General features: G+C 41.8%; 1 protein-coding gene across 4 annotated transcripts in view; it reads right to left on the reverse strand.

Moving 5' to 3' along the window:
• Positions 1-885: 885 nt before the first annotated feature.
• The window catches only part of DBNL (drebrin like), a 45,391-nt gene continuing 30,910 nt past the window's right edge, over positions 886-15,366 (reverse strand). For 3 of the 4 annotated variants that reach the window (XM_039356484.1, XM_039356483.1, XM_039356481.1), the window contains 7 exons: positions 13,935-13,989; positions 13,366-13,434; positions 9,402-9,510; positions 8,249-8,404; positions 6,152-6,273; positions 3,928-4,027; positions 886-2,761 (listed from right to left, as the gene is read on the reverse strand). In XM_039356484.1, coding sequence (XP_039212418.1) covers positions 2,622-2,761; positions 3,928-4,027; positions 6,152-6,273; positions 8,249-8,404; positions 9,402-9,510; positions 13,366-13,434; positions 13,935-13,989 — 751 coding nt within the window. In that variant the 3' untranslated portion in view covers positions 886-2,621. The remainder of the gene's footprint in view (positions 2,762-3,927; positions 4,028-6,151; positions 6,274-8,248; positions 8,405-9,401; positions 9,511-13,365; positions 13,435-13,934; positions 13,990-15,366) is intronic. The other variant, XM_039356485.1, reaches the window with a different exon arrangement.

Consider the following 15,366-nt stretch of genomic DNA (forward strand, 5'->3'; position numbering starts at 1 on the left):
AACATCAAGGCTGTATCAAGAAATGGAGAATTTGTAATCTTTCAGATCTTACTGAGATTAATTTCCATCATCAAAATAATAAGGAAGGCAAACCTATGTTCAGACAAAACCAAGGGAGGTGCTAGGCACTGGGGTGCCCGAACAACCAACATTTATCCAATTATTTATCCAATTTTTCTCTAGACAGCGGGCATCAGAATTTCATTTTTTTTAACGTATGCCAGTGTGTTCACAGGAAAAAAGCAACATTAAGGGTAAACCTATCTTATCATGATGCTTTGCTACCTTTTATGACAATATTGTCTTGTCAGCTCTTTTAATTCTGGATCTTTCTGAAGAGTCATCAGCAAATCAAAGTGACCTACTTTACAGCAAACAATTTTGCTGACACGGAGCTAGCATGCTGCTTCATCCCAAGATGCATGATGAAAACAAGGAAAATGTCAGTTTGATATTATAGACCAGGAGTGTCAAACTTGCTGCGTCACGTGACCTGTCGCAACCTGTTATAGATTATGTGTCAAAAGATACATGTTACAAAACAGTCATTTAATTCTCAGATTTGTCTAAGTTTGCCATTTAGAAAGCTAAATACATTCCAATATTTTAGGCTTCCTAACGTTTTGCATGAATTGGAATTTTCAGCATCTTATTTCTGCCTGCAGTGGCCATGAAGATGCTGAAAGTAACAGCTGGCCAGCATCGGCTTGCTTACAAGATCCATACAGGAGAAAAACTGTTTTTTAACCTTATCGTTTGTTTCATTTCTTTTTTCTGGCACTTTGAGCTACCTTTCTCAAATTTTCCTGCAAATATTGAGACTACCATTCATTTCATAGTTATAGCAAGTAAACGATCTTCCAAAACTTTAAAAAAAAAAATCAATTCACAGGCTTATTATGTCATTTTAATTCCTTTTCATTGTTATTTTGTCACAATCTACTAGCTTTTTTACCCCCACCATAAATCTTCAGGCATAGCAAAAGGCTGGAAAAAGGAGAATTTTGAACATGAGGCTGTGAAAAGCAATTGCAATAATCAATTATTCTACGTATCGTATAAATAAGATGATTAAGCAATGGGAAGTATGGCCTTGCTCTCACTTCAGGTTTTAAAAGAGGGGTGAAATGGCTACCTATTAGATTCCTACAGTGACCATGGAATGGGTTTAAATGGAATGGTCTCTTCCAACTCATAAATTCTTTCATCTGCCTGGGTAGAGCTGAAAGTCTGAAACCCGTTAAAACTATCTTGAGCCAACGAAACAAACATAAACACTGCCTTTTGGAGGTTAATACCTCTATACTGTAAAGAGAAGTTGGTGGGAAAGAGTGGGCCTGATATTTAATATCCGGTTTCAGAATTTGTACCATTCTTGTATATTCAGCTGCCAAATGTTTTTTTTATATTCTGTATTTTTAAAAAAACACCCACAAAATAGGCAGAGGAAGAAATGAATTCCAATTTTACCTCCGCCAAATTTAATGTACTTCTGTCCTCCCACCCCTACATTCCAGAAAGGGTAACTGAACAAATCACAGTTCCATCGAGCAAACCTCACCACACGGACACACAAGCGTAATATTTAAAACTGTGTGCACCTACTACCAGCTCAGTGCTAGGCCTTGATTTGGACCAACTGGCTCATTACCTATGGGCAGGGATAGATAACCTTGGCTCTTTTATGACTCGTGGACTTCAACTCCCAGAATTCCTGAGCCAGCATAGCTGGGAGTTGGAAGTCCACGAGTCATAAAAGAGCCAAGGTTGCCTACCCCCGGCTATGGGGATTGAGTTGAAATCTAAACCTCCACTGCCATGAGACCCACTGACACAGCCTTTTGTCTTATTGCAAGTTTAAGAGTTTCTACAAGTGCTCCAGGAGCTTCCATCCCCAATCAGCTGGCACATAAGTGGGGGAGAGTTCTTCCCTAAAGAATTGCTTCACTGAAATGGAATGAAGCTGCACAAAAGCAGCTTGCAGAAAGCAGGGGTAAAAATCAGCTTTTTCCCTTGGAGCAATTCCAAACAGGCTGTCCTCCAAAAGCAGCTCGAAACAATCCATTTCCCCCCAAAGCAGCACTTTGGAGTAAGTGGGTTGTGGGGCTGCAGCCTCAATCAAAGATAATACTAAGGTAGGCATCTCTTAACGATTTCTGCTCTCTTGTGCTGTCTTGCAAAGTTACAATTGGCAGACTGAAAAGCTCTGCAGACATGTGAACCATCGCTTCCCTTTCTTCAAAAGAGCACGGGTTGATATTCAAGAATGCCATGGTCCATGTATGTCTGCTGAGAGTGGTTTTTGTGCAGGGCTCTTCCCGCTACATGGTACTTCCTCTCTCTCTCTCTCTCTCTCTGAACAAACGGAAGTATTGTGTGTCGCCCAAAATGAGGTCCATCTCTATCTGAAAACGCCTGTTAAGGAAAAATGAACAAAGCAGAAAAAGGATCCGCTTCACCAAGCAGATGCAGAGGGTTTTGCCAGCGATGGGGGTATGAAGGAACGCCCCCCTTCAAAAAAAAAATCATACACAGCTTCATCTCCAAGAAGTGGTTTTGAGGAAAGTTGCTCTTTCAGACATTATTTGCACTCGTCCCCTGCCCCCCCGGGCGAGGATCCCTTATTCAATAAGTTCCACGTAGTTGGCCGGAAACATCCCAAAGTGACCATCGGGCCCGTAACCTCGCCACCAGCCCTCGTCAATCATCTCAATGTTTGTAATCATGTTCTCAGGGTCGAAAGAGATCTCTGTGTCGTCAGCTAAAAAGGTGGGAAACAAAACACAACCTCAGTGTTATTATTATTATTTTTTTAAAGGAAGTAACAGGCCCAGTAGGGTACAAGGTCAGAATCACGCTGAGCAGGTGGTCTTTGGTTTATGACCGTTTGAATGATGGAAGTTCTGGTCCCGACTATGGTCCTAAATGGAGGACGACCTGTAAATTGTGGTTTCTCAGTCTTGGCCCCTTTAAGCTGTGTGGACTTCAACTCCCACAATGCAATTCAAAGTTGCAGAGTTGACCTCACCATAAAGCTGCCAGGGTCAAGAAATCCTGCTCTAAACCGAGCATTTGTTTCAATTTTATTTAAATAACAACTGTAGTAATCTGGGTTGATTTATGCCAGGAGTCTTCAAACTTGGCCCTTTTATGACTTGTGGACTTCAATTTCCAGAATTCATCAGCCAGTGTGCTTGGCTGAGGAATTCTGGGAGTTGAAGTCCACAAGTCATAAAAGGGCCAGGTTTGAAGACCCCCTGATTTATGCCAAACTTGAGCACTTAATTATTTAAGCTCTTTTTTTCTAACGCTGCTTATTCTTCCGCTGTGGATTATTACTCCTCCTTTCTGGAGACTCACAATATCCTGTATTATCATTTCAGCCTTTAAATCTGAGCTGTGCAATTTTTTTTTTTCTGAGCTGAAGATTGCATCGGGCTTTTGAGTGGTGGGTTGGGGCTACATTCAACCAACAGAAGCAGCCTGCAGAGCCATGATAAAAAAATAAAGTAGGATTAAATATGAGGGAATGAAACTATCTCTCTTGCATTTAACACATTCTTTCTGCTGGCATGTTAAAGTTACAATGCGGCAGCAAAAATTAGCCAGGCTTTGAGAATTGCTCTCAATGCTTCTGCCTAAAAAAACAGATTATATCCATATATTTCACATATCCGAGCAACCCAGAGCACCTTCTAACTTTGTACAGGCAGAGCTTTAAACTTTTATTGCTTCTGCTAAGGGTGATAAGAAAATATATCTTTACTTCAGTAAGTATAGTGTGCAAACTGCATTTTAAGCTCTAAAATGTGGCTGGCTTCCAAATCTCTGATCCTGCTTTTTTAAACGTAAGGAAAAAAAAAAAACCCAGCCGTTCCTAGGAAGTAAATATGAGGGACTAATGAAAGTAAAACACGTCAAACATACCAGCCTGGTAATCATACAGAGCACGGGCACATATTCCCTTTCCTTCCATGTTAAGGTTTTCTTGGTAGGCATCACTATAATCATAGTTTGCATCTTCAGGCTGTTCCCAAAACAAAGAAGAGTTAGTGAGACAAGGAATGATATACTGAATCAGAGGCCATCAATCTTTTGACTACAATTCATTCACTAAAACAGTGTTTCTCAACTTTGACAATTTTAAGGCATGCCTTAAAATTGTCAAGGTTGAGAAACACTGCACTAAAATGTCTTTCCCCAACCTCGGCCTGCTCCAGCTGTGTGGACCTCAGCTCCCAGCCTTCCCAAGTAGCATAACCAAGGCTGGGAGTTCTGAGAATTGAAGGCCACACATCTGGAAGCTGTCTGGAGTCAAAGAAGGTTGTACCAGCCAATTTCAATGTGCGTTCTGATGTAAGCGTACAAACCCAGTTTCTAGAAATAGGGAATAATTTACAGAAACATCATTTACAGAAGCATGGATTCTTTTCTGAAAGGAATGATGTAAAAGAAGTTTGTCATGGATTTTTGAAGGATTTTTTTTGGGGGGGAGAGGGGTAAGATCTGCCAAGACAGATGTCATCAGGTCACAGGAGTTGATCTGCATCTTTTTCCAGGCAAAAATCCAGGGGGGAGGTTTTGACCAGAACGTAAGCACATACGTTTCATTACTTTCCCAATGAATGTCATAGGGCAATGGTGGCGAACCTGTGGCACGCGTGCCAGAGACGGCACTCGTGAGCCCATTCTCGTGAGTCCCACCTCCCCCTCTTCACCAGCAGCCCCCCTGGAGGAGAGTCGCCCCCAGGCACGGCCTGCACGGAGGAGCACAACCAAAGACATAGCCAGGCAGCAGTGACAAGATTCCGTCCTCGCGCCCCATAGCGTGCAGATGATGCTGCAGGGTGTGGGCGGAGGGCGTGGCCACCATGGCGCTGCAAGGCTGCCTGGGCGATCTGCTGTGGCGAGCTATGGAAGTGGTACGTGGCCCTGCGGGTGGGTGGGGCAGAGCAGGCAGGACGGGAGGCAGAGCGGGGGCAGTTTTTGGGCATTTGGTCTCTAAATGGTTCGCCATCACAGTCATAGAAAAACAACACATGGTACAAGAAAGTTATGAATGTAAAATGGGAGCAATTTTATATATATATATATGTAGGTCTTTGGTTGTTCGGGTTTTCTCCCGCGTACTTGAATGAACACCCTGTCAGCCCAAATATGGGAGAAAGAAATCTTCTTTCTTTTCTTTTCTTTTGCCTGTATCAGCTCAATCTAGAGCCATCCACAAGCAGCAGTCGCCAACTGCGACATCATTTTTACATTTTTAGGTTGCTAACAAAGAATAAAGAGAGAATGGTATAGCTATTTCGAGTTCCTTTAACTCTCTTCAGCCAAACTTACTCTTCTGAGATTCGAACCTGGGCTATCTGCATGTTAGGCAGATGTTATAACCTCTAAGCCACAGGCTCTCCTCACTTTGTCAGCTGTATCAGGAGAGAGACAGGGGGAGGAGATTTTTACCTTTTACCTAGTGTATGTGTGTGTGTATATATGTATATATGTGTGTGTGTGTGTGTATATATATATATATATATATATATATGTATGTATGTGTGTGTGTGTGTGTGTGTATATATATATATATATATAGGTCTTTGGTTGTTCGGGTTTTCTCCCGCGTAAAATTGGAAGTGTCTTGGCAACGTTTCGACGAAGTCACATTCGTCATCCTAAAAACACCAGCCTGAAGATGACGAATGTGACTTCGTCGAAACGTTGCCAAGACACTTCCAATTTTACGCGGGAGAAAACCCGAACAACCAAAGACCTACATACAAATACCCGCGAAAACCTCAGAAAACAAATATATATATATATATATATATATATATATAGATATATATATATATATTTATATAATATTGTAAGTATATATATATATATATATATATATATGTACATATACATACATACACACACATATATACACACACAATGCTTACATTGTCCTTCTTAACATAGGTTTCCCTGATTACATTTAAATAAAAAAAAACATGGCAGAGAAATTAGGGAAATTGCAAATAGCAAGTACTTTTTCTTACAGATATTTTGATAAAAAAAAGAGAGCAAAGGACATAACAACGTTATCTTGCTAATGCAGCCAAGAATAATCCAATTTGTATTGATCTGCACTTTGCCAGCAGAGACTAACCTCAGGGGGCTCATCGTAGATCACACGCTGGTTTGGGGGTTCCTCATACACCGCCTCCTGTTCTACCTCTGGTTCATGGATTGCAGCCCCTGCCTTGTGGTTCTCCTCCCTGACAGAATTACCTGAAAGAAGCATTCTCAGTTTCAATTCTCAATGTTGAGAAGGTAAGACTCATGTTCCAGGGTTATTTCTTCCCTGAGTTAATAACTTTTTTTTTTCCAGGATGCCTCTGCTCTGTATCTCTCTTGCTCTCTTTTCAGTACAGCAAACAGCTTAGCACGTCTCACTTTGATTTTTCTTCCGCCTTTATCCTTTTACAAGTAACTCAAGGAGGCAAATTTATGCAACACACCTTCCTCTTCTTATTTTCCTCACAACAACCCTGTAAGGTGAATTGGACTAAAAGAGAGTCACAGGCCCGAGCTGGTGTTCATGACTAGAACTCACCGACTCCTAGTGATTGGTCCAAAGTCACCCAGCTGGCTGTCATGCCTAAGGCAGGATTAGAACTCAGTCTCCTGGTGATTGGCCCAAAGTCACCACCTTAGCCAGTTTTCATGCCTAAGGCAGAACTAGCACGTTTCCTGTTTTCTAAGACAGCATCTTAACCACTACACCCACACATTAACCTTCTCACACACCATACAAACTCATTGTGTCTCATTTGTTTTCCCTTTCCCGCAACTTTTCCGATGCAGCAAGAAAGGCTGCACCAATGGCCACATGGAGGAAACAGGACAGACACATACACGCAATTACACAATATTCGGAGAAACTGAACAGAGAGAGATCTTATTGGGGCAACAACAGACTTTTCAAGCTTTTGAAGAAAAGAAAAACCAGCGAGATGGATGGGTGAAGCTACACGTCTCGCATCTTCTCACTTCAACAAAATAGGGAAGCACAAACTAGGTTCCTTTCGACACAAGGGTGAAAGGAACAGCCCATGTCTGTTCCAATGTTAGCAAATCTAGCTAATGGAGAATGAGACACAGATTTGGGTAAACAAAGGCTTGGTAAAGACCTTTTGAGAGCAGGACTGGGGAGAGATTGGTTGTGAGAATGTACCCGTGGCCTGGGTGCATCCTTGCATTAAAAGAAATGCACGATATGTGTGCGCCAGAGGTATAAAGAGTACAAATGGACCCAAACAAAAATTCTTCTTCTTCTTCTTCAGTAAAATAATAGTAATGAAGGTAAGCAGCTTGGAAAAAGTTGGACTGGAGCATCTTTCGTAGTCAAATTCAACTTTCTCATGTTGGGAGAAAGCTGTACTATTCTCAGAGAAAGGAAAAGATGAACAAGGTCTATAGCCATGCCAGAAATAAAGTTAACATAAAAGTCTTCTATTTTTCTATAACCTGTTTTTCTTGCAGGCTTTCGGAGGAGGGGATAAAACTTTCCGAGCACGAACCTGGTCACAGAAAGGCAAAATTTTAAACCCTCTGGGGAAATCATGGATTAATCAAGGGTATTTTCAGGATAATGTTCTGTCCTGTCATAGCCCCTGCTCTGGAACACCTCCCCCCCCAGATATGTCTACAGTCTTTGACTGTGTTCAAAAGAGCTCTGAAAACATGGCTTGTTTTCCAGGCCTTGGGTTATGGTGGGTTGGCCATAACTGATGGTCTTCTAATGGCTGCTTTCTGCCTGGTATTTCAGTGGGGTTGTTTCTTTGAGTTGTATGATTTTAACTGTGTTAATTGTATCGCGCCACGGAGTTTTACTCTACGCCACTCAAAGTAAAGTTGGGAGGCCTTCTATGTTTCTAAAACAGTGTTTCTCAACCTTGACAATTTTAAGGCATGTGGACTTCAATTCCCAGAATTCCACAGCCAGCAATTGCTGGCTGTGGAATTCTGGGAATTGAAGTCCACATGCCTTAAAATTGTCAAGGTTGAGAAACACTGTCCTAAAACAAGTAAATAAATCAAATAAACTTTAGGCGTGTCTACCAACTGGGACACAGGGAAGAAAAGTCAGAACTACCACCGGCTATTAAAAAAAAAAAAAAGAAAGAAAGACACCTCTTGCTGTTTAAAAAATGTAACGTAATCAAGGAACAGAAATCACACGCTCTCATATAATGCTTTTTACCAAGTTCGGGAACAGGAAAAACTGGAGGTGTGTCGTGACCAGACGAACGAACAACAGGAGGAGGAGGAGAAGGAACATCCTGTGCAGCTGGTTGGACAGGGGAGACAGGATTCTCCGCCTGACTTCTCTCCTGGAGGAAAGGGCTCCGTAACTTGCCTAGGAAAGGAGCCAAGTCAGTCCAGAACACAAATTGGTTAGACCAGGGGTAGACAACCTTGGCTCTTTTATGATTCGTGGACTTCAACTCCCAGAATTCCTGAGCCAGCATAGCTCAGCTTGGAAACCTCTCCCTTTCCCCTCAGCGTGGCTGGCTCAGGAATTCTGGGAGTTGAAGTCCACGAGTCATGAAAGAGCCAAGGTTGCCTACCCGTGGATTAGACCCATCTCTCTTATACAACAGGGAGACCTTGGCTAAGCTGCTCAGTTACTGCCTTGTTGCTTGATTCTTCTATCCATTCTCATTCCGAAATGTAGCAGTGTTTGTGACACAGCACTACAGGTAGTCCACAACTTACAATCATTAGTTTAGTGACAGTTTGAAGTTACAGTGAAAAAAGTGACTTATGAACCTTTTTCAAACTTATGGCCCACAGGGTCACGTGATCAAAATTCAGAGGCTAGACAACTGGCTCACATTTACGATGGTGGCAGTGTCCCCAGGGTCACGTGATTTCTATTTGGATGCTTGACAACCGACTCCCATTTATGACGGTTGCAGTGTCCCAGGATTCCCTTCTGACAAGCAAAGTCAACAGGTTCACTTAACTGTGTTACTAACTTAACAACTGCAGTGATTCACTCCACAACGGTGGCGAGAAAGGTCGTAAAATGGGGCAAAACTCACTTAACAACTGACTCGCTTAGCAACAGAAATTTTGGGCTCAGCTGTGGTCGAAAGTCAAGGACTGCAGTCAAATTAAACCATGCATCCAATGCATACGTGCTAATGGATAGCATTAGATCCTGTGAACCAAATTCCAAGACCCAAATTATGGCACCAGGTTTCAAATTTCCACCATGCGCTTAGCAGAGAAGAAAAAAAAAAAACGTTCTCCGTTGCCGAGGTCTGTTGCTGACATTCCTGTCCCTGGGGAAAGTAAGTGATTCCCCTTGCCATGTGCCTTCCTTAGTGCAGAAGAGTGTAGAAGAATACCTGGCTGGGAGCTGATGGTGGCTGCTGCTTCTGTAGACATGGACCTCTCCTTCTGTTTAAAGATCTCACGAGGATTCACTGATCGTTGAGCTACTAGTGATGCTGCTTCCTAAAACAACCAAAAACGACAACAACAAAAAACGAAAAGGGTAACTGAATCCTGATGAAATACAAAACTCAAAAGCATGGAAAGGAAGATGGAACTCTAGCAACAGCAAACACCACTGCTGCCCAGCCTTAGCAGGCAAAGGGGAAAAGTACCTTTGGCTGCCTACGTATCTTACTAAATGTAAAAAAAAAACCCAAAAAACAACTTACTAATAACCGTCAAAATTCTTTCCTCAATCCCACATTGCCAGATGTGTTGGGCGACACAGCGACAAATCACACAGCCTGCAGCTAGCACAGCCACAGCTGAATGAGGGTTAAGAGAGGATTTGGGATAATCAATCAATCATTCAGCAGGAAAAGCTCAGGATGAAGGCGTCCATCGAAAAGGTTTTATTCATTGTAGGTATACACACCGGGGGTGGCACAGTGTTAAGACGCTGGGCAGCCCAGCTTCAACACCTGAGCGCCATGCAACGGGCTGAGCTCCCGTCCTCACCCCAGCTCCTGCCAACCGAGCTGTTCAAACGAATGTAAATGCGAGTAGATAAATAGGTTCGCTTGGGTAGGAAGGTGACAGTGCTCAATAATGTCATGCTGGCAGCATGACTGCAGAAATATTTTCGTATAGTGCTGGTTCAATGGCCTTGGAATGGGAGATGAACACCACCCCCTATAGTCCGCAACGAATCCACAGGGACTCTTTTACTTTTGTATGTATATGCACCAGTGTGCATAGCTGTTACAAGGCTAGATTAGGAATGGGGAAACCCAAACTGTAGTCCTCCTTAGGTACAGAAGAAACGGATGGACTTTAGACCAGTTTATCTCTATCTCTGTTCTAAACTGGGAAGTTGAAAAATATCTCCCTACCAGCCCAAACATATTGGACTAGTTCAGAGGTAGGCAACCTTGGCTCTTTCATGACTTGTGGACTTCAACTCCCAGAATTCCTGAGCCAGCACGAGTCATAAAAGAGCCAAGGTTGCCTACCCCTGCACTAGTTTGATACATTACAGTGCCTTTGAACTATGGTGCTGGAGAAGACTCCTGCAAGTCCCCTGGACTGCAAGGCGATCAAAGCGGTCAGTCTTAGAGGAGATCAACCCTGACTGCTCTTTAGAAGGCCAGATCCTGAAGTTGAAACTCAAATACTTTGGCCACCTAATGAGAAGGAAGGACTCACTGGAGAAGGGCCTGATGCTGGGAAAGATGGAGGGCAAGAGAAGAAGGGGACGACATAGAATGAGGCGGCTGGATGGAATCACTGAAGCAGAAGGCGTGAGCTTAAATGGACTCCAGAAGATGGTAGAGGACAGGAAAACCTGGAGGAACGTTGTCCATGGGGTCGCGATGGGTTGGACACAACTTCGCAACTAACAACAACAACATTCAACGAAGAAGCTTTCAACTTCCCAGTTTAGGACAGAGATAGAGATAGACTGGTCTAAAATCCATCAGTTGCTTCTCTACCTAAGGAGGATTACAGCTTTCATCTTGCAATGAATTGATTGGGGATAGAGGTGAAGTATTACAGAAAAGTAATAACCATCCACATTCTTTCACTAAAGTTCAAAGCCTTGGTTCTCAGTTACTCCAAAGATAAAGCAAGCACCCCAAAGGTGTTTTTTCAAGAGGCAACTGGATTTTTTTTTTTCCTTTGAAGATGTTTCGCTTCCCATCCAAGAAGCTCCTTCAGTTCTGAACTGAACGTGGGACAGCCTGGATGACTGAGACATCTCCACAGAGATAAAGCAAGCACCCACTGGCCAAGGTGAAGCTTACACATGGATACGTTCCTTTCTAGATACTGCTAAAGACATGAAGGCTTTGGGTCAAAGTGTCTGTTCATTATAAAAATAAATAAATGGGATAGCAAAGCTTGCCTGAAGATACCATATGAAGTCCTTGTGTAAGATATCCTTTTGAATATGGCCTTTACTACATCTGATACAGAGTTAAAGGATGAAGGAAGGTCCCTGTGGACAGCATTAATCTTCCACCATGGAAAAGATTCAGAAGGATCAAGGAATTACAAATAGCTAGTCGGAAGGAGGAAGACCCAAGAGATGCAGAATGGAGTTAGTGAGAAGGTATTCTCAAGCAGGGCAAAGTCAAGAAGAAAAGCAACCAATCTGCTCAAATTAAATCCTCCAGTCAATTGTCCAATCCATGCCCTTAAGGGAAACCCACAGTGGAACAGGAAGGAGAGCAAGAGTCAAGTTACCAAGAATCCCACATGCAACTGGACGAGTCTAAATCAGAATTCCACAAGAAAATAAAGGGAATAGCCAAGGAAGCAACGACATCAATTGGAACCAAAAAAAGATCCACTTTTTGACATTGTGAATAAATAATAGGGTAGACAAGAATCCTTCAGGGAAATTCAGCTTGAGAGCCATATGCTAGCAGAACCTTCTTCAACCTGTCACCTGTAGACTTATTGGTTGGCTGGCAACCATGCAATTGAAATGGATTAAAAGCAGCTGAAATAAAGATACATTTCCCAGAACCCCTAGCATTTGTCACATATAGCCAGGAATCCTGGTAATTACAGTCTCTCAAAATCTGGAAGGCAGCTAGTTGGCAAAGTTTTAGTAAAAAGGTGTATACATGGACTCATCACAGGACTACACTAGAGATCAGAAAATTGTTAAGCAGCACAATCATTAAATGAGGCATCAAGTCTTCTGTTTTTCAGTGCAGTTGTAACTTTGAGCAGTTAAGTAAGGACTATCTGTCCAACTGTTCAGTTACAAACTATTCTGTTATGTCTAAATCAGAAATTTGTTTTTTATTATACAAACTCTTACATTTTTCTGCTAACCACATACCATACCAAAAAGGATGAAGTAATCTTACTTCCTGAATTTTTCTACAGAGAGTAGAGGAAGCGAATTTGTTCCTTTCCCAACCTGCACACAGAAACCAAAACTGCTGTCAAAGGGATCAGAAGTCCATTTCTAGGTCATTTTTCAACAAAAAGGCAAGTAATAAAAATTAGACGGAGGACTGCTAATTTTTGTGGGGCTATTTACAATGGCAGAAGTTAGAAACACAGTAATTCAGCTGCAAACATGATTTTTAATCACATCTTGGACACAGGAGTGGAGCAAGGCTTCGTTGTCAGAAAAACGCACGGCAAATAATTATCTTGAATTATTTTCAGAATCAGGCAAAAACTTAATGAAAGAGACGACAAGGGAAGAGTATAGCCTTAGGAGACGTGGATGATATCCTTTTTGTGACGACGATCCAAACTATTACAACAGAACCAATGACAAGTTCTTACAAAAAAAAATGCAAGATTGAGCAGACAATGGAAGAAAAATGAATTATCAATCGCTATCAATATTTTGAGTTATCCTTATCAACAGAAAAATCAGTCTGCTACTTTCTTAGTTACTGGAAAACTGTATAGATAGAGATAGCTTTCAGATGTCCCAAGAACAGAGATAGCCTTCAGATGTCCCAAGAACAAAAGAGAAACAAGAATTGAAGGGTTTATGTATCTATATAAGTATTCAGCCTTCCCAAGGCAGGAAGAGGTGAAGCAAATACATGTAGATCCTTCTGGATTAAATTCTGGCTGCAATGTTCATGCCTGCCAGCTACAAGAGTGTCCGTATTAAACATGCAATGCTCACAGTGATGCATGCAGTGCATTGCATGCACAGAAGATGCAGTGAGATTGTTGAATTGTAGTTGTTATCCAGCAAATCACCAGTTAGCCCTGCTTTGATCGAATAGGCACCAAGAGATGATCTGAAGAAGATAGAAGTGATACAGATAACACCGCATGCTAAGGCACCGTGAAGAATGAGGAGAGGTTGGCAAGGGATCTTCTCCCGTGTACCTGAGCTTTCTCCACAGAATCACTCCTCCGTGGGAAACCTTTCTTGCTGCGAATTTCTTCTTGCTCCTTCTGTAACAAAAGATGACCCCTTACACTTATGGCGAGGTCAACCAGCGATGAAGGCACCAAGATGAGGGAAATAAGACTCTTGGCTTGCACTGATGATGTTACCTAGTTTGGTAATGAAATGTCTGCAAGCTCAAAGAGCACCAAGGACTCCACAGTTCAATTCTCAGCTACAAATATTCTCATCTATTGAAATCTTGGCTTGGTCAAAGAATGATAAGAAACAGCTCTTCCTATGGACCAGACTCATGTCACTCAACCGATCAAGAAAAATAAGCAGAGGATGGCCAGAATTCCACTTCTACCTACCACATTTTAAATTTGGTGCAAATTTAATCAGCAGAAACAGCATTTATATCTTTATGATGGCACTAAAAGATCTCAGGACTTGCCTAGGAATTCTTTGCTATCTTTTATCATCTTCATAAGCAAGAAAGCAATTCTGTCTTCAGACATCTCTTTTTAAAAACAGAGAAAAAAAATGTGATCATTTCCAACCTCACCCATTGTTGTTTTTCTTGTTCTTTTGAGTTGGCTTCCTGTTGTAGCTGGAATTTCCTGCAGATTTAAAAAAAAAAAAAATCAAGAGCTGTGGTTAAGAAAAATTGTGCCATTCAGATCTTAAATTTCTAAACTTAGCTGTGTCCTTCAACGTAATTCTAATTTAATTTGGTGCTCTATTCACAACAAAAAAATACATGCAAGTTTGTACCCATCCCCAAAAAGAGAGGAACAGAACTAAATCTGTGATATCAGAACTTTAATACTGCAAGAGCTTCGCTGGAAGCAAACAGTTTTTTTTTCTATTTCTGTTTATAGAATTCTATTCCAGGAGATGTACCCTCCAGAACTGCAGAGCCCTCAAGGACAATTTTGGCTGATTTACCGTGAAATATGCTGCAACTCTACACTTTCATTTTCATTATAAACGCTCACATTTCAAAATGTTCTTCTTCTCATTCAGAAAACACAGGCAAGTCCCCAACTTACTACAGTTCATTTAGTGACCATTCAAAGGTACAACGGCGCTGAAAAAAGTGACCTAAGGCCATTTTTCACCCTTGCAACCATTGCGGCATTCCCGTGGTCATGTGACCGAAATTCAGATGCCTGGCATCTGGCTCATACATATGACCAGCATTGCTGTGTCCTGAGGTCACATGATCCCCTTTTCCAATCTTCCGACAAGCAAAGTCAATGGGCAAATCAGGTTCACTTAACAACTGTGTTACTAATGTAACAGCTGCAGGGATTCACATAACAACTCTGGCAAGAAAGGTCATAAAATGGGGCAAAACTCAATTAACGAATGTGTCACTTAACAGCAGGAATTTTGTGCTCAATTGTGGTTGTAAGTCGGGGACTACCTATATATCTCTTTTAAAGAAAGGGAAGGCTTCAAGTTTTTGATTTCTGGCAAAAATGTCTGGAGAAGATGTGCAGTTTTCTTGGTAAGGTTTCTCTGAACTGGCTTGCCATTGCCCGCTTCTCAGGGCTAAGAAAGAGCGACTGGCCCAAGGTCACTCAGATTGCTTTGTGCTGAAGGCAGACTAGGGTCTGTGATCTGTTGGTTTCTAACCCAATGCCTTAACCACTACACCAAAGTGGCTCTCTTTATCTGTAATATAGCATCCTAGAATTTATAAATATAGCCCAATGTACAATAAACTCAAAATCTTCCTTTTTTTTTTAAAAAAAAAAAGCAAGTTAACTCTGAAAAGAAGAGTTAACATCACTCAACTGTACTATCTTGTTTTATTCTCAAGTGTCTTCAACTAAGCAAAAGTCTGAGTTTAACTAAAGTGAACCAATTCCACACTCAGCTGGATTTAATTTAACAACCGCACGATTCAGTGGCTGACAATCAATGGCCACAAGTAGGCCCCAACACAGGACTGGAATTCATTCTATTGTTTCATAATGTTGTCTAAATCA

This window comes from Crotalus tigris, unplaced genomic scaffold (genome assembly GCF_016545835.1).
Source record: "Crotalus tigris isolate CLP2741 ecotype Arizona unplaced genomic scaffold, ASM1654583v1 scf7180000018825.4774228, whole genome shotgun sequence".
NCBI classification, from domain to species: Eukaryota; Metazoa; Chordata; class Lepidosauria; order Squamata; family Viperidae; genus Crotalus; species Crotalus tigris.